The 22,151-nt window shown below is 47.5% G+C and overlaps 10 protein-coding genes across 10 annotated transcripts; 5 read left to right on the forward strand and 5 right to left on the reverse strand.

Annotated features, from left to right (window-relative positions):
* Positions 1-757: 757 nt before the first annotated feature.
* On the reverse strand, positions 758-1,698 carry LOZ57_000501 (uncharacterized protein; the record flags this gene model as incomplete). The annotated part of the gene is made up of 3 exons (XM_049249600.1): positions 758-983; positions 1,035-1,574; positions 1,643-1,698. The coding sequence occupies 3 exons, from the start codon at positions 1,696-1,698 to the stop codon at positions 758-760; spliced, it is 822 nt and encodes a 273-aa protein (XP_049111794.1).
* A 646-nt stretch (positions 1,699-2,344) lies between these two features.
* On the forward strand, positions 2,345-4,045 carry LOZ57_000502 (uncharacterized protein; the record flags this gene model as incomplete). Its single annotated transcript, XM_049249601.1, has 5 exons — positions 2,345-2,780; positions 2,840-3,096; positions 3,158-3,210; positions 3,269-3,958; positions 4,015-4,045. 5 exons carry the CDS (start codon positions 2,345-2,347, stop codon positions 4,043-4,045), a joined length of 1,467 nt encoding a protein of 488 aa, XP_049111795.1.
* Positions 4,046-6,357: 2,312 nt separating this feature from the next.
* On the reverse strand, positions 6,358-7,800 carry LOZ57_000503 (uncharacterized protein; the record flags this gene model as incomplete). The annotated part of the gene is made up of 5 exons (XM_049249602.1): positions 6,358-6,386; positions 6,439-6,733; positions 6,791-7,111; positions 7,171-7,650; positions 7,732-7,800. The coding sequence occupies 5 exons, from the start codon at positions 7,798-7,800 to the stop codon at positions 6,358-6,360; spliced, it is 1,194 nt and encodes a 397-aa protein (XP_049111796.1).
* Positions 7,801-9,665: 1,865 nt separating this feature from the next.
* Positions 9,666-10,400, forward strand: LOZ57_000504 (uncharacterized protein; the record flags this gene model as incomplete). Its single annotated transcript, XM_049249603.1, has 2 exons — positions 9,666-9,914; positions 9,981-10,400. The coding sequence occupies 2 exons, from the start codon at positions 9,666-9,668 to the stop codon at positions 10,398-10,400; spliced, it is 669 nt and encodes a 222-aa protein (XP_049111797.1).
* A 679-nt stretch (positions 10,401-11,079) lies between these two features.
* Positions 11,080-12,352, reverse strand: LOZ57_000505 (uncharacterized protein; the record flags this gene model as incomplete). Its single annotated transcript, XM_049249604.1, has 5 exons — positions 11,080-11,493; positions 11,546-11,661; positions 11,718-11,795; positions 11,849-12,156; positions 12,210-12,352. 5 exons carry the CDS (start codon positions 12,350-12,352, stop codon positions 11,080-11,082), a joined length of 1,059 nt encoding a protein of 352 aa, XP_049111798.1.
* Positions 12,353-12,911: 559 nt separating this feature from the next.
* Positions 12,912-13,526, forward strand: LOZ57_000506 (uncharacterized protein; the record flags this gene model as incomplete). The annotated part of the gene is made up of 1 exon (XM_049249605.1): positions 12,912-13,526. The coding sequence occupies one exon, from the start codon at positions 12,912-12,914 to the stop codon at positions 13,524-13,526; it is 615 nt and encodes a 204-aa protein (XP_049111799.1).
* A 42-nt stretch (positions 13,527-13,568) lies between these two features.
* LOZ57_000507 (uncharacterized protein) lies at positions 13,569-14,101 on the reverse strand (the record flags this gene model as incomplete). Its single annotated transcript, XM_049249606.1, is given in 2 exon segments — positions 13,569-13,621; positions 13,639-14,101. The coding sequence occupies 2 exon segments, from the start codon at positions 14,099-14,101 to the stop codon at positions 13,569-13,571; spliced, it is 516 nt and encodes a 171-aa protein (XP_049111800.1).
* Positions 14,102-14,662: 561 nt separating this feature from the next.
* LOZ57_000508 (uncharacterized protein) lies at positions 14,663-15,628 on the forward strand (the record flags this gene model as incomplete). The annotated part of the gene is made up of 4 exons (XM_049249607.1): positions 14,663-14,768; positions 14,836-15,008; positions 15,083-15,186; positions 15,274-15,628. The coding sequence occupies 4 exons, from the start codon at positions 14,663-14,665 to the stop codon at positions 15,626-15,628; spliced, it is 738 nt and encodes a 245-aa protein (XP_049111801.1).
* A 247-nt stretch (positions 15,629-15,875) lies between these two features.
* On the forward strand, positions 15,876-17,726 carry TRM44 (tRNA(Ser) Um(44) 2'-O-methyltransferase; the record flags this gene model as incomplete). Its single annotated transcript, XM_049249608.1, is given in 2 exon segments — positions 15,876-15,880; positions 15,893-17,726. The coding sequence occupies 2 exon segments, from the start codon at positions 15,876-15,878 to the stop codon at positions 17,724-17,726; spliced, it is 1,839 nt and encodes a 612-aa protein (XP_049111802.1).
* Positions 17,727-17,867: 141 nt separating this feature from the next.
* Positions 17,868-21,722, reverse strand: SMC5 (Structural maintenance of chromosomes protein 5; the record flags this gene model as incomplete). The annotated part of the gene is made up of 6 exons (XM_049249609.1): positions 17,868-18,959; positions 19,012-19,139; positions 19,193-19,265; positions 19,315-20,211; positions 20,281-21,186; positions 21,246-21,722. 6 exons carry the CDS (start codon positions 21,720-21,722, stop codon positions 17,868-17,870), a joined length of 3,573 nt encoding a protein of 1,190 aa, XP_049111803.1.
* Between the last annotated feature and the right edge of the window lie 429 nt (positions 21,723-22,151).

The following is a 22,151-nucleotide window of genomic DNA, read 5'->3' on the forward strand; positions in this document are numbered from 1 at the left end:
TATTAAGCCTTCTACCTAGAAAATATTCCTCTCAAATCATGAACTGATATTGTGTTTGCAAAGCTTCTTAGTTTATGCCTGCCTACTAGAGATCGGTCAAAAGGTACTAATACTACCGTTCGAGGGCCAACACGCGAGAGAGTATATCTCTTGTGACCCAAGGCACAAAGAGATGGTAAAATAGAGACCTCCTATGTACGTTGCCTTGAATAGTAACAAGCTTGTACTACAGGGTGCTCCTTACTATCTTAGCATGCTGCTATCTGGTGGTCAAATCCTTGCCTATCCTGAGCATTGACCACACACAGGAAGGTATGTACATGCAGCACTTAAGGTCGATCTGCCGGATCACAGAACATTAAAAGAACTATTGGGTCTAGTGGATGCGGTATTCAAAACACTAATGTATCTACTAGATTTTACTTTTTGGACCTGTAGCTCTCAAAATTGCAATGGAGTACATATCTTTCTTTCTGACAGATTTGGGTCTATAATAGCATATGGAACAAGACTAACAGTGTTCTATGGACAAATTTGTCATTGAATATTTCAATACATTCCTTTCATGTTTGCTGGGGAGATTTTGGGAGGTGATTAGTTACAAGTAAGGTCATTTAACAGCGTACCCATTTAAGCCCACTATAAAACAAGATACCTTAGGGCCATGTTCAGTATATCTAGGTCTCTAGGCGGCCAAGCTCTTGGGTGCTTCGGTTGGGTTTCCTTCAGGGGTGACATATGCCTAAAATATAATCTGTTAGCAGCTATGGGGGGAAAGTAATTGGAATGCACTGCTTGCCTTTGTCATGCCACCATCAACCACAAAGTCAGATCCATTGACGAAGCTGCTCTCATCGCTGGCAAGGAAGAGAACAGCTTGGGCCTGCTCAACAGCTTCGCCAAAGCGGCCAGAGGGGAAGTGGATTTCACGTCTCATACGCTTATGGGCATCATCGCCTAGCCAGTCCTGAAGAAGGGGAGTACTAATGATACTGTCAGAATAGCTTGAGTACAGAGCTGAAAGGAAAACATACTTCAAAGGAGCTGGGCACAGCGAGTTAAATCTGAATCCCTCGCGGGCATGAACAATGGCCAACTCCCTGGTCATAGCCAAAACGGCACCTTTACTTGCTGTGTATGCAAGTTGTGGGGTCGCACTTCCCACTAGAGCGACGACACTTGCGGTGTTGATGATGCTACCCTTGGTCTTCTTGTTTCTCCTCATGCTGAGAACAGCATGCTTGGATCCATACCACACGCCCTTGACGTTGATATTCTGTGTCAAATCCCAGATCTTCTCTGGTGTATCCACAGCATCGGCATCATCCGCATGCATGATGCCAGCGTTGTTGAAAATAATATCTAGACCACCCCACGAATCTAAGCTGTCTACCATAGCTTGAATATCTGATTCTTTGGAAACGTCGCACTTGACTGTCTCAATCCTTGGAGCATTGGAGACAGCTGCCTTAACTCTAGCAAGAGCCTTCTCGAGAGCTTGCTCCGAAATATCTGCCATTAAGACGGATGCTCCTTCGCGAGCAAAAAGAATGCTAGTTTCGAGGCCGATACCGCTAGAGGATTTGATCTGTCAGTAAATGATAGAGAAGATACATGATATTACGAGCAGTTACAAGCATACCCTGCAGCACCGGTGATAATGGCATTCTTGCCTTGCAAACGTCCTCGAGCAGCCATTTTCAAGAGGTAAACTTCGAGGGAACTTTGAAATCGAGCTTTAGGCTGGTAAAGTCCGAAGAGCTGGAAATTTGTAGGGTGAGTGAGGGGTCAATGCAGACGGTACAGCCAACAAGTAGGCGTTCTTATATGTTCGGTGTAGCAGGGCTTCTGGGTCGCGATAATGGTGTGTCCCCAATGTCGACAGCACGAATAACCTCCCCACCACGATAAGCTCGCCGACCAAAGCTGCCCCTCCTTAACTACCCGGCGGGAATTGCGTGGATTCATTCGTCAGTGCTGCGGCGGCAAACGCGAAGCTTAAATTACACTAGGCCTAGAATAGAATAGTTCTAGTCACCTGACGCTATTGGATCCGGGGTTAGCGCGAACCTTGCGCAGCTGGGGAATTTCCCGTGACCGCGGGTGGCGATAAGCCAGATAAGGGCGCTAAGCCGCCAACGCGAGGGCCGCGGATGAGCTTCTGGCCGGTTTCGCTGTGCTTCGGCATCTTACCGCCGAACTGCGCCTGCTGACGTTTCCCGCAAGGGGCGAAGTTTATCCCTCCTAGCTCCCGATCAGCCTCTTGCTTAAAGCCGGTCGGATCGCAACACCAAGCTGCGAATGTGCCACCTACAAGACCCTGCGAACCCCAGCTTTACCCAACATGACGGCCGACATCCGCCTCTCAGAAACCAGTCACGACTCCCTGGAGACGCTTCTCGCAGGTGATACCCAGGTCAAGCTAGCTGGAATCGACGCAGATGGCATCCTTCGTGGAAAACTCGTCTCCAAGAAGAAGTTCCTCTCGATCGCACGCAATGGGTTCGGCTTCTGCTCCGTCATCTTCGGATGGGATATGCATGATCAGACGTACTTCAGGGAGCTAGGGATCAGCAATAAGGAGAACGGTTACAGAGATATGCTTGCTATTCCTGACTTGAAGAGCTTCAGACGGATCCCCTGGGAAGACAACGTGCCATTCTTCTTGGTGGATTTCCTTAACCCCGATACTCATGCCCCAATCTCAGCATGCCCCCGTGGGTTGATAAAAACTACTTGTGCAGCAATGGAGAAACAGGGCTATAAGGCTATGGCTGGTGGTATGTTTCCTGTCCGTGCAATTTAGCACTGTGTTCAAGGCTGACCGCCCTGGTTCTAGCTGAGTATGAGTTTTATCAATTTCGCGTACCATCAAGTGAGGATAGTTCAGAACGCAACTCGTCAGGAACAGCCAGATTTCTCAAATCAAACACAGTCGCAGATCTACCTCCTTTAACGGAAGGAATGTTTGGATATAGTTTGACAAGGCCGGTTCATAATCAGGAGTATTACTACCGCATATTCAATAGCTGTCAGGAATTTCATTGTGACATCGAGAGCTGGCATACTGAGAGTGGCCCTGGTGTGTTTGAAGCGGTTTGTGATCCCTTGATTATAGAAATGTGGTCTACTGAACTAACTTGTTTTTGGAAAATAGGCCCTCGAATTTGGAGAAATTAAAGAGATTGCCGATAGAGCAGGGTTGTTTAAGTGAGAACACCTAAGCAGAAATTTGAAGCAGACCACCACCGCTAACACAGTCACTTAGGTATGTGGTGAAAGCTCTCGGCAGTAAATACGGAATTACGCCAGTTTTCATGGCCAAGCCAGTACATGGACTCCCTGGAAACAGCGGCCACATGCATGTCTCTCTTGTCAATAGCGAAGGCGAAAATCTCTTCTACCGCAAAGAACGTGACCCATCACCACCCTATCCAGATGTTGAATACCTCTCGGATCTCGGGAGACATTTCCTGGCTGGTGTGCTTGTTGGGCTCCCAGACATCATGCCTCTTCTCGCCCCGACGATCAACTCGTATAAACGACTTGTTGAGAACTTCTGGGCGCCCGTCACAGTATCTTGGGGCCTGGAACACCGCGCTGCCTCGGTTAGATTAATCACGCCACCAACATGCACACCCAAGAGTTCGAGACTTGAGATCCGAGTTCCTGGTGCAGATATCAATGCGCATTATGTTCTAGCGGCCATCATTGGTCTTGGGTGGCGTGGGGTTGAAAAGAAGCTGGAAATACCGGTTCCCCCGCTGGCTCGGGGCGAAAATGTGGGAGGTGAAACTGATAAAGGGCAACGACTTGCTAAATCTTTAAAGGAAGCTATTGTGCGGTTTACGGCGAAAGATAGCATTGCGAGAGAAATTTTCAGCGACGAGTTTGTTGATCATTTTGGTGGAACGCGTGAACATGAAGTTAAGCTATGGGAGGAGGCAGTCACAGATTGGTAAGTTTTCTATATTTCCTCTACTTCATCAGATATACTGATTTGTTGTGATATAGGGAGGTAAAGCGATATATTGAAACTGTCTAGCGTTTTGATGATATTATGAATATCTTATGTAGAAGATGTATGCATTTCTGGATTATACACCATAGTCTCGAACAAGGAGATCAATATTATTATTTACAATATTCAATTTTGCTCTTAGTATGAAGATTTTTGTGCAAATCATCCAAAGGTCCCATAGCAGGATCAGAACACGCGAGGGCTGCAGGTTGGACTGGAGTATCGGCCTTTATTCGGGAAATTGGCTTACTGGCTGCCCACATTAATTCCCACGGAAAATGCCGCCGGAGGTACATATTCTCCACCAGCTCTCCATGTCGCCTTTTCAGACACGCAGACTCCGCAAACAACAAGCTCAATCAAGACCCGGCCGAAACGGCGGCTAAATGGATCTGGGCCGACGTCACTGGGCTAGTTGCATATTCCGCTCGTTTGGATTTTACCGCGACAGCGCGGCTAGTTATATCTTTAGGGCGATCAGGGTTTGCGCATAGGGAGCTAGCTAATATAGCCTGGAGAGTGGACGGGCAAGGTAGGCGACGGCTAGACAGGGGCCGCGTCATTCCAGAGTTTGGATGCTAGCGCGAGCAGTGGATCTTTTTTGTTGGACGGCAAGGTATGAAGCCAGTCTCGTCGGGCGAAATAATAATAATGCATAATACATGAACCGGCCGATTTTAAACTCAATGACCCCAGATACTCGACGGAACTGGGGTATTATCGATATATTTCAAACGGCTATAAGTACCATGGATAATATTTCCCCACAGTTACATACAACATGCAACTGGGGCGTCCCACACTGTATTATTCCTCCGTTGGCTGCCCACGCCTGATCCTGATACGGCAACCATTTTGCGCGCCCATATCGCGCAGTGGGCTTCTCAACCAAGGAATGTTTCTGCGGTCCGCAAGCTTAAGCTAAACACAGAACATCTGCAAACCCACTCAAGGGCTGAGTCTCATATCCCGTCAATTGTCCTTAAACGGCTTCTGTTGGCCTTTTGTCGGCATTCTTGCCCGCGGGTGCCAGCGTGCTGCCCGACATAAAGAATTCGTAGAGAAGTTTTCCGACTAATCTAGTGAGTCTATAATGAGGGCTTTTAATAATAAACCAAGGATCATAATTAGGATACCTTAAGAGATTCAGCTTGGGGCATTATGAAATCTTGTTATGAGATGAAGTCACCCCCTTCACCATATCTCATAAAGTTGTTAATCAGGGTGCCACCCTCCTCCCATTCTTGTTCCCACCTTCGAAGGTTGTTCTCATCTGCCACCCTCAGCTGGCTAGCCTATTCGAATTTTCAAAAGCAGAATCGTACGGGGTATAAATTGGTTAACTGTGTCGGTAAACAAAGAAGAGCCTAAGAAATATCCTACTCCTATGAAAACGGGATCGGAATATTATATTTCCATTCTAATTGCACTGTACGGAGTACACGTACCAGTACATTCCGTACAGGTACTCCATACTCCATCTTAGAACTTTTCAGTACGAAGGTATGCGTATAATAGACGGTACTTCGTGTACGAAGTATTTTTGTAGTACATGAAGTATCGCGTCCTCCTCGAATTGCGAAAAGAGGGGCATATATATTGTGAATTAACACAGAGCATACCATGATAGCGAGCATGTGAAATTTGAAATTGACTGACAGCACCTAAGGGGAACATTCATCGACACCAGACCTTCAACTCCAATATAAATTGTTGCTTTACTCTTCATCCCTCGGTGCTGTAACAATACAAACAAGTCCCTTTACATACTAGGTCTACCAACATACAGGGTACTCTGTACTGTATATCTTGTACGGCGTATTCCGTATTGCTTAGTCATTACTCTGTACACAACGTGCCCACCTAACTGGCTCAAAGGACTCAGCTGCGGCCATTCTTACAAGCACATAATAATGAAATTCAGGGGAAATAAGAGCACGAGGACTCCGTATCAAGATAGAAATTCAAATACAGATAAAATCAAGAAATCTCACGCTGAACCAACTTGTGTAGAACCAGATTCAAGTAGGAGAGCCGATCAACCAAGGAGAAAAAGTTTTGGGAGAATTGGAACAAAAAAGGCTAGCAAAGGAACGGAAACAAGAGAAATAGCAAAGGATTGGAGAAAACGGAGCTTGAGGATGAACAAGGATAAAAGGGATTAGTAACTGAGACAACAGGAGACAAAGCCAGGAAAGCAATTTGGCAAGGACGGAGCAACCCCCATTCACCTCAAGACACCTTTGACATAACACCTTTGCAATTTCCCACAAAAACCGCAAGCTTGCAAACAGTGCTGATGATTAAACACATATATATTGACACGGCGATGGCGTTTACGTGATACGGAAAGCATCGAAGATGACTGGGACAATATTGTCAGATACGCTGAGATCAAAAATCACGGAGCATCATACCTTCAGAACCACGACGACAACCACTGCCAATCCACATTACCGTATTCACGAATGAGTACCGCTCATCCCCGGTTTCCATAGAGATATTAACACGATACTTGTACGTGTTAGGATTGATAGTGTCTGCCACATTCGGATCCTGGAGTTTCTCAAGCACTTCTTTTGCGCCAGTCAGCCAGCCATTTGTCCGTACAGCAATATATGCTGGGGGTTCATCTGCAGTCTGCAGCAAAAAAGTCGACCGGATGCTGGTAGCAAGCTCCTTTACGGTGATTTGCGAATCTTGACCACCAGGCTGCAGCAACAAACATCAGCATATGACATCAAAAGAATGAAGAGACCTGAGGCATACCAAGACGATTCCCTTGGCCCATCTACCTGCCCACTGGCCACCAACAAAAGTAATCCAATCCCTCTGGCCCCAGACGCCTGGGCCAATAGACAAAGTTGGATTCAGCTTTAAGCTCATGCGAAAATCGAGTTCTAGCGCCGGCGCCGGGAGCTGAAGCGAGCGCGCAATATCACCCTCGGGGAAGGTATGTTGCAGATTGTTTGCGGGGATGGAATCCTTCATCACATTCAAATATGTTGGGCATTCTAAAAGGTGCTGGCGCTGTCTGCTTGTGTTCTTTGCGCGGACTTGCTGGCAGTATATGCATTGGACGGACAAACACTGCCCAACAGTAAGTAAAGCGTCTTGAATATGAACTAATATAGACCAAGACTACACACCTTGTCTTCCTCCTTCGCACGGAACTCCACAAACGCAGCATGGACATCGTCGAGGGGCGGCGCGGGCAGATTCGAAGTGCTCTGGCGCGGTTTCTGGGCTTTGGGCGTGCTGTGGGCGCGGGCCTGAGGGGGAACGGCGGAGGAGGACGCCTGAGGAGCAGCCTGGGAGGGGAGAGACGGGCGGCCGGGGATGCTCTGCATGGAGGTCTGCAGGGTGGCACCGTGCGGGTTCACACCGGCAGCCAGCATCGAGCCGGTGTTCGAGGGGAGAGCGCCGGTGGAGGCGGCACTCTGGGCCACGGCGGGGGCGTTGGGCGGCGCTCCATAGCCATTGGGGGCAGTGACGCCGTTGGCCTGAGGCGGCGGCGCATGCGGGTTGTGCTGACCACGCAGGGCCGGGCACTCCAGCAGATGCTGCTTCTGGCGGCTGGTGTTTTTCGCTCGAATCTGCTGGCAGTAGATGCACTGCACGGAAAGGCACTGTTATACCGGTTTCCAGTCAGTACAGTCGTTGCGGCGGCGGAAATATTACCCAAGATACATGAAATACGGAAGTTTCACCTTATCGTCTTCCTTGGCACGAAATTCCACGAAAGCCGCGTGAACCTCTTGGTCGACAGTACGACCCATCGTATCACGGAGAGCAGCGTCGTAAGGAGTGAAAAACGAGAGGCTCAGAGGGGAAGACGTTTTGGCAGCGCGACGGGCGACGTCGACAGAGCAGCCTCGAGCCGGCAGCGGGAGAGAATACGACGCGGCGGGTGCCAAGGGGGTGTTTTTGCGCGAGAGAGTCGAGGGCAGCAGAGGAGGTTGCGTGGTGGTGTTGTCACGAATTGGGTTCGGCGCCTGTTTTGTCTGGCCCGATACGTGGTCTGTCAGAAACGGCCTCGCGTATTTTATGTCACGTACGTCTGACTCAGCGCCGCTGGCCGCCGCGCGCCGCCCAGCCGCCGCACCCGCCCGTACGCGTACCGCTGTTATTCGCCGTTCCGGGGCTTGTCTGGTTTGCACGCGCCCGCCGTATTTCCAGAACAGAACGAGCCCCGTCGCGATACGCCCGCCGCCGTCGTCGTTTCGTTCGTTCGTTCGTTCGTTCGTTCGCGCAGCCGTCCAGCGAAAGGGCCGCTGCCGGCCCTGAGAGCGCGTTCTCGCGCCCGCGGGCCGTGGGCTCGTCTCTGCACGTCCAATGGGAGCGCGAGTCCGCGATCTTCGTCAGTTGATCCAAGCCGCCGTGTTTGCTCAGCTGAGCCCTTTAGCTAGCTAGTGAACTACCTGGCGGCGCGTACCGGTACCTCGGCGCCTGCCACCCATTGCCCGTGCTGCCTGTACCGGTACTTCGGCCCTGCCGCCAGTGCCTACGCGATGCGATGACGTTGGAACGCGCCCAGTTCGAATGCTGACCAGCCGGCCAATTGATTGCATTGGCGTCAGTCAACCACCCCGATCTCGATGCCGATCGTGCTGCTGCTGATCCGTGCTGTCGCCAGCTCTCCCAGCCTGGGACTGCCGGCACACCGGCCCTTGCACGCCTGCATTCACTAGTTGGTTCCTTTTTCCGCGTCGGATTCTCGCGAGCATTCTCGACATCCCGCCTCAAAAGGCTGCAAAGCTGTCTTTGTGCTCTACGGAGTACGCAGTCCAAACAAGTCCTTTTTCCATTATGGCGAGGCTCATTTGGCCGACATTTTCCTTTGCCCAGCCCCAAGTACTTTGTACTGGACTCACAAACACCCTGAGTGCAGCCAAAGACTCTTTGACCAAGCCGCTGTAACTTGACTATTTACCCCGTGGCAACAGTCAATAAGGCCGGCAGTTTCTTGTTTCACACCAGCTTTCGTATGTATGTATATATATGTGCATAGCCCCTCGTGGAGGGGCTAAGCCTCCAACAGCACTTCTTACGGCTGCCTAAAAGATCCTTGCCCTTGCATGAGCTCTGAAATCTCAAGGCTAGATAACTCTTCACTTCTAGCCAGAGGTTACTAGACGATGCCTTCCTCTTCTCAATTTCTGCTACATGCATCTGGAGTGCATATACTTATATGCCACTGTTATTACACCGGGTGTTACGGTTCCTACACAGTGGAATCTACCACCCTTCACCTTACACATTATCTTACCGTTTTTGCCTGTCGCAATCGTCTAGGAAACATGTGTTCACAATACGCAGACCCATATTCACTGTCAATCACTTGACTTCTCGGCATCATGGACAAGTTCTATCTTGTTCTCTTGCCCTCATATTTTTTCCTCTTCACACGATCACACCTGCACACTCCTTTTAACCAGCAAACAAGTTCTTGGAGACATTATTAGGGCACCTACTGGTATTACTCTCTGTGACAAAAAGCATCAGTGTTAAGGCTCTTCATATTGGCTGTGAGTTCTTCTAGTTCAACTCTTGGTTTTGAAAAATCAGCACCAACTCCTTTAACAGACAGTGCTATCTATTTTTGGAATTTACTTTGTCTTGAGCCTTTGCTTCGTACTGAAGCATGAACATCCAAGGCGCCGCCTCGGCTCTCCAAATTGCCCTAGGAAGGCACAGAATTCCTTACTTGCTGGTCGGCCGATATGCCATCGAGACTGCATGTATCGGTGGTGCAACGGGGCCTACCTCCGACTCTTCTGCCATGACTCTTAACGTCCTCGTCGACATGGACAAAGATTACATAGCAGACGTCCTTGTTTCCTCGGGCGAGGCGTTTGGTTTAACGTCCGCCATAGGGCTTGTTTTCGATCCGGTGAGTATTTGCTTTACACCAGCAGGAGTCGTTTCTTTTTTCCTGTTTGGCTGACGATAATGATAGGATGTTGGGTATGTTAGCGCGGACCCAATTTACATCGATATCATCGAAAGCGGCGAGCCCCCATACTACTTCCCTTCCGCCGCGTATTCACCGGGCCTCAGGCTGCCCATCAACGCAATTGTTGAGGTGTATATCCTCCACCCCGCCCTCCTTGTCATCAGCACAGTGCGCCTTTGGAGCGTTGCGACGAAGGACTACAGTAAATACGGATACGTCGAAGATTCTCGGGCGCTACTTTACTGGCTGGCCGAGCGGAAAATCACAATTGCGTTTGAGTTCTACGAAGATTTGCCCAAGTCTTACCTGCTGATGACTTTTGCTTCGTTGTATGCCGTGCAGGAGGACATCAGGGGATTGCTAGAGCTCACCATGAATTCGGGGGATTTTGCGGCTATTAGAGACAATAGAATCCCCTACTAAATCGGTGGTCTTTGTTTTGGAGACCGGGGATGCTACTAATGTCGCAGCATTATGCTTAAAAGTTAACTAAAGAATTTCAGATACCCTACCAGCAATCAATATCATGTTATTTCCAATACAGCATACCTATTCTACTTCTATATACCAGTTTTGTAGTAGATTGAGACCATCTGATAGTGTGACTCAGGGCCACCCTACTTCATTCCCGAGCCAACCCGAAAACCCTGGTGATGATACCTCCAAGACTTTTGAAAAGCAAGCTATAAACCTCAATCCAGTAGGAAGTGCGGTTAAAAGGCCTGATCAAAGAAAGGCTTGAATGTCGATGCATCATAATCCTTGAAAAATGCGTAATATGTGCCCGACGATTTTGACCGTCACGTTTTTCCCACTCTTTACCAGTACGTTAATAGGTTGAAGATGTTATTTTTTAAATTTACCTAATGAAACTATCCTAGTCCTTGAAGAGTGGGGTTTTGGTTGTAGATATAATACACCATGAATCATTGTGATATAGAGTTCACTGTTGGCTCTGGAATGTCAGTGGAATCTTGTTAGCCAGCCTGTCTGTACATGTGTTGACCCCTTCTTTTATATTAACGTTGTTGATTAAGGCCAACTCTCTGCACAGCTAATAACTCGAGATTATGCCCTCGGAAAATTAGCTGGGCTTTGCAACTCAGCCTTTGGATTCTAAAGCTGCTGCAGCTTCAAGGGCTTTGAATTCATTCGACACGAGGGCTTGGGCTGCTGTGGGTCGGTTTGCGGGATCAAGAATAGCAAGAAAGCGAATCATGTCCAACACCACTTTCGGTATAAGATCCGCTGCCTCTGCTGCCGCGGCCCACTCGTCAAACCCCGGCGTATCCAGAATGTATTGCTTAGGATTATCAGGTCGTGCCGCTGACACAAGTTTTTTGGCATACTCGAAGGAGAGCTGCAGGTCTTTGCTAGCAGTAGAAGAGGGAGGCACTATCGGATTATTTTCAGTGGCGAAGAGACGCATAAGTTTTGCCAGGCACCAAATCATAGGCGGAAAAGAGCCATTGTTATCATGATTCCCGACAATGCCATTATCGATCCAGTTCAACATCTTGCCCCTATCAGCTATGGAAGACTGAAATACAGGTGCATATGGGACTTACCAGGGCAGCCAAAGACCATACATCAGACTTGTGGTAGCAGCTCACTGATACCCACACCTCGGGGGCACGGAAAGCCTCAGGTTGAAGCCAGCTCTCATTAAGACCCTCAGGTCCCACTAGAATTAAATATTGAGCATGCCATGTTTCCGATATAGAGAGATTTTATACATACTCACTCCCAAGTCTCCAATTTTTGCCTGCGGGGACGGCCCATCGACACCGGAAAGAAGAACATTCGAGGGTTTCAAATCTACAAAATTTAGCACATAATGATAAATCTTTGTTAATGAACGATAATTGTACCCGTGTAGACGAGCCCTTCTTGATCTGCTGCTACAAATGCATGAAGGCTTGCCTCAACAACGGCCTTAGCCAGTGCTGTACTTCGGAGAGGTATAACAGCAGGGACATCTTCTAAGGTAGTATCCATCCATTCCAAAGCAAGACAAAATGGCTTTTCAGCTGTCCAGTCATTGGGGTCATTGATAGTGTCATACATCTTTCGGATACTGGGACATGCATTGATCGAAGACGCCTTATGATATTTATACTCCCTAAAAAGGGAGTTTTTCTTGGAGCATACCTGAGGATCAGTCGTTTTTATAACGGCACTGATGCGCCATCAGCATTTACTCCGACATCTCCAAACATCGTGTACACATACAATTTTGTTGGTACTTTACTCTGGCTGCCAGGTAGGATCTCAGCCTTGAACACGCTGGAAAAGACAGTGTGGTCCCCAAGGCGATCAATGAGGCGATATCTCCATTTTATCCCAGAAAGAACGGACCCAACTTTCAGTGACATCTAAATGAGTGTTGAGGGGGTAGAATGAAAAACAAGAAGTCAGAATTGGAACTCAGCCAAAAAGTTTAATATTCAAAGATAGCTAATAATTGTGCTTTATCTATGTATATATATACATTTTCATGGCCCTTTATTTTGCATTAATGTACGCTAAAGAACTGATATGCATTCAAGTTGGTTGTTTAACTACGGAGTACGGAGTACAAATGAAAAATAAGAAAATACACGTGATTTTGAACCTTAATTTGAATCACGTGCATTTATACTGGTGCCATTATTAACTTCCTGAAGCTGGCCCTGAGCAACATCAATGGTTATAAACCAAAGGGTTGGATTATTTCTGCCACAAGCAATGGTCACTCCCAGATCATATGAAGTATCTCTAAAAAACAACTGGTGGCGGCGCAACTTGACGCTTGCAGCAATCGCCCTCCTGAAACGTTTTCGACCATACTGGTCGCAAGTCCTGCTTCTTACCCCCGGAATATGCATCAAATATGGCAAATTTCAACATTTGTCCTCGGCTGAAGCCATGCAGATAATCGCTTCTAATACCTCAATGCCCGTTCCGAAGATCTATTGTGCCTTTGAGCGCAAGGGCATTACGTATATTGTAATGTCTCGTCTCAAGGGTTTGCCAATTGGCAGTAACTGGTCTCAGCGGTCCGATCAGTCAAAGAAGAAACTTTTAGAGCAACTTAAAGGTTATATTGATGAGATGCGCTCCTTGAAACCTCCAGCTGTAGGCGTGGTTGAGGGTGTTAATGGCACCATGCTCTATGACCTGAGAGTTTCCAGTGACATGGAAGGATATGGGCCATTCGATAGCATCCCAAGCTTTCACTCTTTTCTTACAAATGCGGTCGAACAGTCCACAGATCAATTTCCAGAGATCAATCAATTATTGTCAATGTACCAAACCTCACAATTTACAACATGTTTCACGCATGGCGATTTGAACAGCGCAAATATTCTTGTCGATGGGGACAGAATTTCAGGAATTGTGGACTGGGACACCTGTGGTTGGTATCCAGAATATTGGGAATATACAACTGCTTGGAATGTCAATCCTTACAATGAATTTTGGCGAGAAGAGGTTGGTAAATTCCTTGTGGAATACCCAGATGCTCTGAGGATGGAGGAAATACGGCGGAAATATTTTGGGGACTTTTGAGATATCTTTACCCACGCTCTCCGCACCAACAACTTCTGATAATTATGGGATGGTCTCTTTCTTCTGAATAAGATCAAACGTCGGAACAGTCTGAACTTCCATGGCCCCGAACCGTCATATCGCCTTTGCTGGCGTTTTGTTTCAATGTATTCATTGGCAGTCTTCTCTATTTCCTCCCAATTTGTGACTCGTGTTCCCAGACTTTTCCCATCAGCTTCTAAAGACGCAACGGCATCTTTTACCCAAGTTCGACATGTCCACTCCGGGTTGTTTTGTATGATTGGAACTGCAGCTAAGGAGCGATGTAGCTGGGCGCCATCGGTGACTTTGGCAACCATAATCCGGCCGAGTAACATGGCTGTCTGAAAAAGAGGTATCTCGATGGCTTGATACTCCCATTTCACTTGACCCAGGGCGGCTGGAACAAGCACATGCTTCACATGGTAGCGATAGCCGAGTTTCCCATCCCCTTCCTTCTTAGGCCCAACGATAATTGCCCAGTGATACGTGTTTGGCTCATTCCCTCCACGCGCGTAGAGGGCGACATATACCCTATCTTTATTGCGAGTGGGCATGATCAGATATAATCCTTTATATCTTCAAAAAGAAACATATAGGGTTCACGATGGTTTAGAATTTATTTATGACCATGTAGTGATAAGTGTTTGCTGTTATTGCGAGACAGAATAATGTTCTTGTGGAGTCAGAGAGTCGTTCTTGCAATGGTATGAGATATCAAACTATTCTAGGCTCGTGTTGCATGGAGTAGGCCCGTTAGTTTCTGCTAACAACCTACAACATTGAAATAATTATATACTATCAGGAGCTCAGACAGTTGTTCTTTCCATTTATATGCACAGTATGGAATCACCTAGGCCTGAATATATGTATATACTGCACATATATACGGGAAGTCCAAGATGATTATTGATTTTAAGAACGATCAAGTAAATATGGTGGCAACTCGGGACCATATACTCTTTAGCTTTGGGGTGAGCAAGGGGCAATGACCCCGCGATACTTGCTAGCATGTTATGTAGTAGCTAAAGGCCGGCATGGGGGGCTGAGCCATGATTGTACCAATAACTACAACACTACACCAAAACATCAGAAGTACCCAACAGTAACGGTGCATCATGGAGCCACTTATTGGAGAAATTACCAGCATTGACCGACGAACTTGCACTCGCGTTGTACCTATGCGAGTCATCTGTGCCGGCCTGCCCAGAACCGGCACAACATGTATGTACATAATAAACCCAGTATCAGTCTACTAACCTTTCGAATCTACATTCTGATATTCCCATAGCATTAAGGGCCGCCTTAAAACGCTTAGGGTTTGACGATACCTATCATATGGTCTCAGCAGCTTTTGAAAATGTCAAGGACTGCGAGATGTGGGCAGACGCACTCCGTGCAAAATATGATGGCGTTGGTGAATTCACAAAGGAGAATTGGGACCAACTTCTTGGGCACTGTCAGGTCAGTAGTTGGGATAACTATAACGGAGACAGAACTATGTCGTTTCTCAGGCCACTGATAAATCTTGATGCCAGGCTGTGACAGACTACCCATCAGCAACATTTATTCCAGAGCTAGTTGCGACATATCCAGACGCAAAAGTTATCTTGAATACTAGAGACGTCAATGCGTGGTTCAAGTATGTTCATAAGCAGGCATATACAAAGTCTGCTCTTGATATTTTGACTGAAAGGGTCTCAGTTACTAATATGCATTTGCGATATAGATCGGTATCCGACACAGTATATTTGATGGTATACAGTGCAAAAGTAAAAAATGCCAGCGAAGGTGAATTACAAAGTCCGAATATGATTCGCGACCAGATGATAGACAGGCTCTGGCAAGTCAATTTCTCGGACGACTTCAAATCCCGGGGCAAAGAAGTTTTTCTTGGGCATTATGATATGGTGCGGCGACTGGTACCAAAAGACAGCCTTTTAGAGTACTCAGTCAAGGATGGATGGGAGCCGCTGTGTAAGTTCTTGGGGGTTCCAGTACCTGATGTGCCGTTCCCACACTTGAATGACACGGCGGCGTTTCTAGAGCTGGCAAAGCTTGTCCGGTACGGATCCAAAGACTAGTGCTAAATCAACTGTAGATGATAAGGCAATAAATGCATAAAATGTAAGCCATGCTATTATCGCTCTAATTTTGATCTTCCTGTTGTTGACAGGTTGATATTGCCTGTGGACTTTCTCGATAATTGGTCTTCGGGCCGATGTTTTACCGGCGCTTTTTGCCGTGGCTAGCTAATTGAGTTGAGCTTATGCAGGCTTCGTTGATACTCTGTAGAAAGCGACAGTTGAAGTTAACAAGCAGACGATTAGCATGGGGTTTGGAGGCAGAGCCATGGAATTCTCCAAGACTCTCACCGTGTCGCCGTTAGCGTTAAACGGCGAAAATTGGATATCGTCTTCTCAACTGGAGGAGCGAAATCTGGAATTTGAACCTGCAATTTTCGTAGGTTCCGCAAGTTATCTTTTGGCAAATCCAAATGTGACATCCAGCCATCTATTCCGAGCAGACATCTTGTTCGATAGCTCTGGCATGCTAAAGACTCCGAAGGAAAAGGAGTCTGACACAGTTGTGCCCAAGAATGGAACTTCGGAGACGGAAGGTGACGAAGTTGTTGAACCACTTGCTGCCAGGAATTTCGATGGATTTTACTTAACAAGGACTATTTTGAGGAGATTTATTCCCAGAAATCAGAATCTCGACCCTGAACTGGACCAAACATGCCACTTCTATTCACAGGCTGTAACTTTAGAGGACCGGGGCCTACAAGTGGAAAAATCCCTTTTAATATATTTGCCTCATTATATATCAGAAAACAAGGTCCCCTTTTATCATCCTGCAGTGCGAGCCTTGGGATTTCTATACGAATTCTCCGTACCTCTATTAAGGGATCCAGACGAAACCAAGAAAGGAAATGGAACACTATCACTTCACTTCTTACCATTCGCACCAGGTATTCCAGAGGAAATACCTTACCGTCTTGAAAGAACATTTTTGGCCCTACTTTCGACGCAAGCCCGTCTTGCTCGCAGTCCGTCGGCCACATCCAATCCAACTGGAAGTAAACCAAAGCCATTTAAGGATAATATCATTCCACAGCATATACTCCAAACCACGTATGTGAGGCTGAAGAATAAATACGCATCAACCCTGATAGAAGACTGGGTTGAAGTGACGGAGCCGTCAAAACATGTTTTTGAAGACATTGCCATAGCGGCGTTTCTAATCGAGTTGTGGAAGATAATGTACAACTCAGAACCCGGACAAAGTGAGGGTGATGCTGCAGCATGGTTCCCAGGCTTTGTCGACATTGCATGTGGAAACGGTGTGCTTGTTCATCTTCTCCTAGCTGAGGGTTATAGCGGATGGGGATTCGACGCGAGGCGAAGAAAAAGCTGGAATATATATCCGCCTACAACCCAAAGCCGCTTAAAAGAGAGTATTTTCATTCCGGAAGTGTTCCGGAGCGCCGCTCCCATCCTCTTCAAATCCATTCCGGACTCTGTGTCTGTTAATGATGGCGTATTTGAAAAAAATACTTTCATTATATCTAACCATGCGGATGAACTCACGATCTGGACTCCCCTTCTTGGTGCTCTGGCGAACCCTTCCTCCCCTCTGCCCTTTTTGGCCATCCCCTGCTGCTCGCATTCCATATCTGGTGCCAGATTTCGATACCCCCCACCACCCAAAAAATCATCAACACCAAAACAGAAGGCCCAAAAGTCGGAACAGGAGAACGAACAGCCATCTACAGGTGATCTAAAGGCTCTTCGTGCTACCAAGCTTGCTCAACAAGTGAATGGGGGCGATTTTCCGTCATCCACATACGGAGCTCTCACAGCAAAAACTATGGACATATCGAGTGAGATGGGGTATGATGTTCAGAAGACCTTGATGAGAATCCCGAGTACACGAAATATTGGTATTGTCGGCGGGTTGAATCGATGTAAGGCGATTGGGAAGTGTCCTTCAAGCAACAGAGGCACGGCTCAGACTACCCAAGTGGAACAACAGATTAAACAACTGGTAGAGCGAGAGGCAGCACGCGATGGGGGGCTGGAAGCTGCGGCGACAATATGGATTGGGCGGGCATTGGGATTGCATCAGGGGAAAGGGGGGAAGTCGACCGGCACTCATCGGTTACCCAACATGAAAAGTTAGAAATCATGAGAAGAAAAATGAGAGTACATGTAACTATGTGTAAGATAACCACGCAAGCTACAAACAATAGACATGCTATAAATCAGAGAGCCTCCGCCCTACTAACCACGAAGATATCATAAATCTAACAAACGAAATCGTCTAAGCGTCAACCGCCACCCCATTTCCACCCCTTTGCTCCAATAATCTCCTGCTTTTTTCCTTCTGCAAATCCTTCATTCGTAACACACACTTTTTGAAATCCAGCTTTTGATAGTCTGCTGGCATATGCTCGCCGCTGTAAATACACAAGACAGTCATTCCCGGCTGGTAGTGCAGACCACTCAGTAACTTTGGCGTGATCAAGAAATATTGTCCGCCGGACTCCTCCGAGTCAGCCTGGCCACACGCAATCTCGACCATGCGCTCGTGAACCATGCGTTCGTTGCGAGGGTCCATGCCCTGGTTAATCTCGTCAACAACACGGAACGGCGAGGAGGAAAGCGACTGGAGAGCCATAAGGTAGAAAATGGTGCTGACCGCGCGTTCACCGCCGGACTGCCTGTGGGAGTCGAGAACCGAAAGAGACTCGTGCTCGCGGAATTTGACTTGGATACGAATCGACCACGCATCAAAGTTGGTGGTGTCACCCAGGCGGCCTTCCTCGTCCGGAAGATCATCGGCTTTGTCGATGCTAACCTGTCCTGCACACCCAATGCGGGCAAAGAAGCCGGAAAATGCAGTGTTGATTTTCTGCACCAGAGCCTCAAGCTGTGGCTCCCATTTCCCTCGAATCTCTGCAATACTGTTATCAAACTGCAGTAATTCTGTCTGCGATTCCTCAAGCCTTTCCGTTAACATGTCAATCTGTTCTTGACGCTTTTCAAATTCTTCAATGAAACGACTACCATGGCCTTCATGACTTAGATCCAGTAAGGCCTTTGCAGAATCAATATCAGCTTCTAATTCACCAACAGAATATTTTGTAACGGTTTCCACAATGGTCCGAAATTCTTCACTATCATTATGCGCCGTTGTGACCGCCTGTACCTCTCTAAAGAGTTTCACATAAGATTCTTGAAGAGCTTTGGTTTCTTTGGAAATCTGATCGAGTTCCTGATTAATCTCTTCAAGTATTCGTTTTGCTTCGACGTTTCGATCTTTAAGGGCCTCCCAGTCAGAATGGGCTTCGTGCCGTTTGATTTCCACCTGCAAAAAGTCTTCATGCATTACCTGAAGCCTTTCAACATATTTCTGTAAAAATTTAGCATGCTTCATCAGACAAGAAAAAGTTCGCTATACTTACTGCATATTTTAGCACGGCCGCAGCTTTTTCCAAAGAGACATAGTCCTGTTTCTTTCTCATTTCTTCAACTGTTGACTTAAGGTCATTCAGTTTATCTTCCGCTTCCTTGAATTTTTCATTTTGCTGGGCTGCACAACGGTTAGCGAACACGACAGCGATATACCATCAGCAAAATGCTTACCAAGCCTGGTCGGAAGAGCCCTAAAGGTCGTGAGTGCAGTCTGTTTCTCGGCTTTTTCTCGCTCGAATTCGGCCTAACAGAAAATTAGCAAATGTGCCATATATCAAGAAAGAATAACTCACTTTCTCGCTTGAAGCGGTGGTATACTCTGCTTTTAGCCTGCCGAGCGAAGATCTCTCTTCTTCAATCTTCTTCTCGACTTCATCGAGCTCACTTCGTCGCATATCAATCTCACGCTGCAGCTCTAGTCTCACAGTCTCATCAACGGGCTGGTCCGTCCATAATTTCGCAGCCCGCAATTGTCGAACACGGGTGGAAACCGCCGACGGGCCATATTCACGACGACGAATGACTTGGTAGGACTCAGTTTTCGAAATCCACATTGAAATCGTGCTGTTCTCCAGATGCTGGAATTCACTGTCCGTAATGTCTCGAAGCATGATGGGGGTGGTATGAAACTTGTTCTCGCTGAAAAGCATGGCTAGGACCGGCTCGGGCCCAGCGACGTAATCGCTCGCCCAGCCATCGAAGTTTAGTTCTTTCAGTTCCTCCCTTGAAAGAGGGGATCGCAAAGACGACAAGGTAACACTTGAAGTCTTTATGGTAATGTCATATAGACCCTTTTCTCTGTAGAGGATCCTTTGCAGCGTAGCGAAGTCACGGCGAGTTTGTGTAGTAATTGTGCAAAAGTCATTTCTTTGCATCAAGGATTCCAACGCTGAAGCGTATCTTGGGTCTTTCACAGAGCATACGACCACTGGAGGCCCAAAGACAGGTTTCTCGAAAAGCTCTTGGTTTTTCTCCTGTTTAAGCCACTGCCACGCCTCATATGAATCCTCAGAGAGCTTCCTTAACTTTTCTTCTTGCTGGCCATCCTGGGAGTCAAGATGCTCCAGCCGACGCTTACACGTATAAATGGCTTCCTTCTTTTGATGAAGTTCACGAGCGGTATGCTCTTTCTGTGTTTCTATGGCAGATGCCTTTTGCTCGATCTCGTTTAGTTGTCGGGCTCGATCACGCTGGAATGGAATCAGTCAAGGCCAGTGAATAATGCCAACCCACCCTCAGGCAAGGGTGAAAATACATACAATTTTCTCTGTGTAGAAAGACAGATCAAACTCGGGTTCTCCTTCTTCCATCTGACGTTCGATCCGGTTGATAGACTGTTTCAATCTCCTGAGGTCAGCAACATAGGAAGAGCTAGCTTTCTTCTCTGCTTCGATATTCGCCGTGAGCTCCTTCATTTTCTCATCAGTGTTCAAAATACCCTTGAGGTCATCCCTGGCAGCTTTATCCGTTCTTGCGAATTGTTCTTGTTTCCGCTCGGATGCCAGCCTAAGTTTTTGGTGATATTCCTTTTTTGCGGCGATGATATCCAAAATAGGACTGAGCTCTTCGGTTATTTTGGCTTTCTTTTGAACAATAAGCCGTCTACGTTCTTTTACTTCAGTTTGTTTGCTTTTAACCTCGCGACATTTTGGAAGAGGTCGTAAGGCTTCAAGGTATCTCAAGCGCTTTTTAGTTTCTTCCCTTTGTTTCATTCTCTCGACTGATTCGCGTTGGCCTTCTTGTCGCCGTTCTAAGTTCTGCAGAGTTTCCCGCTGATGTCTATTTGAGGCTTGGAGTTTCTTCTGTCCAGAGCGTAATTCTTTCAATTGCTCATGCCACGTACTCAATTCACGCGAGCCGGCCGCTCGCTGTGTCGATTGCAGGAGTTCGACGGGGGCCAGAGCAGCAAATTGGCAAACCTTGTCTTGAGGAAGGAATTGACAAAGGTTGTCGATCTGAATAGATAGCTGCTTTGCGAGCTTCCGAACAGCCTTCCCAGGAACTTGTTTCCCATTAATTGTGTAGACACTTTTATTCTCTCGCTTGATGACTCTTGTGATGACCAAATTGCGCTGCCCTGGTTCCCCGGCAAGTTCGATTTCAATTGTCGCTTCTTTGCAGCCATGTTTGATATATTCAGCTGCGTCTCTTGCACGTCCCAGATGCTATACGCCAGTGTGTTCTTAGCATAAATCCATATCAGAGAACGGGGGCAAATTCGCACCTGCGGGCCTTCCCCCAATCCTAAACATATTGCACAAACCAGTGTACTCTTGCCAGTCCCATTTGGCCCAATTACCATGTTCAACCGCGGGCCCGGCTTCAGCTCAGCGGACTTGTATGTGACGAAGTCGGTGAGCTTAATCCGGACTACAGCTCCGGGACGATAGGTATCCAGATCGGCACCCGCCTGGACGGCAGCAACGCGGGTTTGAGCAGAAGACACTTGGGTCTCCGGGACCGCATCCACGGAGCCAGATGGCTCATCGTCGTCTTCGTCACCGTCATCATCATCATCATCATCGTCATCATCATCATCCTCGCTCACTGAACTTGCCGCGTTGGTGCGACCAGGCTGGGGTGACAATCGCACGCGTTTGGCTCCATTGGTGGCCTGCAAGAACGAGTCATCCTGCCGGGAAGTGTCAGCCTCTGAATCTGAGTCCACTACCCGGCGCTGGCGACGAGGTAGGGAGGCCATGATTCATGGCGTGCGTAGGTGGCGATGGGGTCGCGAAACGACACTTTTTTTTGGCCTGGTGGTCAAACGTTCTGGGGCACGCGGGTTGACGCGTTAATTACTGGGCCTTGGCGTCTCCTGCTGAGTCATCCTCTATCCTCTTTGTTGGTCTCATCTGAACATGATCTGAACAGAATCAGTCGTGCACTTCCTGGACGTGGGTGCAGCTATAGATGTATCTCCCGATTCAAAATTCGCAAAATTTGTCCATACTCCATGGTTCGCGTAGATGCGACTCATCATTTACGAGCATTGTGCTCATTATTATTGAAGACCTCTGAACAGAGTGTCCATCAAGTCTAGCCCAAATGACAGAATAAGTCTTGTCTCTGGAGCCACTTCCGTGCGCCCGGTCCATATGTATGTCCATCCATCCATCCTGACACCCAT

The sequence above is a fragment of the Ophidiomyces ophidiicola genome (assembly GCF_022830035.1).
Source record: "Ophidiomyces ophidiicola strain CBS 122913 chromosome Unknown scaffold_1, whole genome shotgun sequence".
Lineage (NCBI taxonomy): Eukaryota > Fungi > Ascomycota > Eurotiomycetes > Onygenales > Onygenaceae > Ophidiomyces > Ophidiomyces ophidiicola.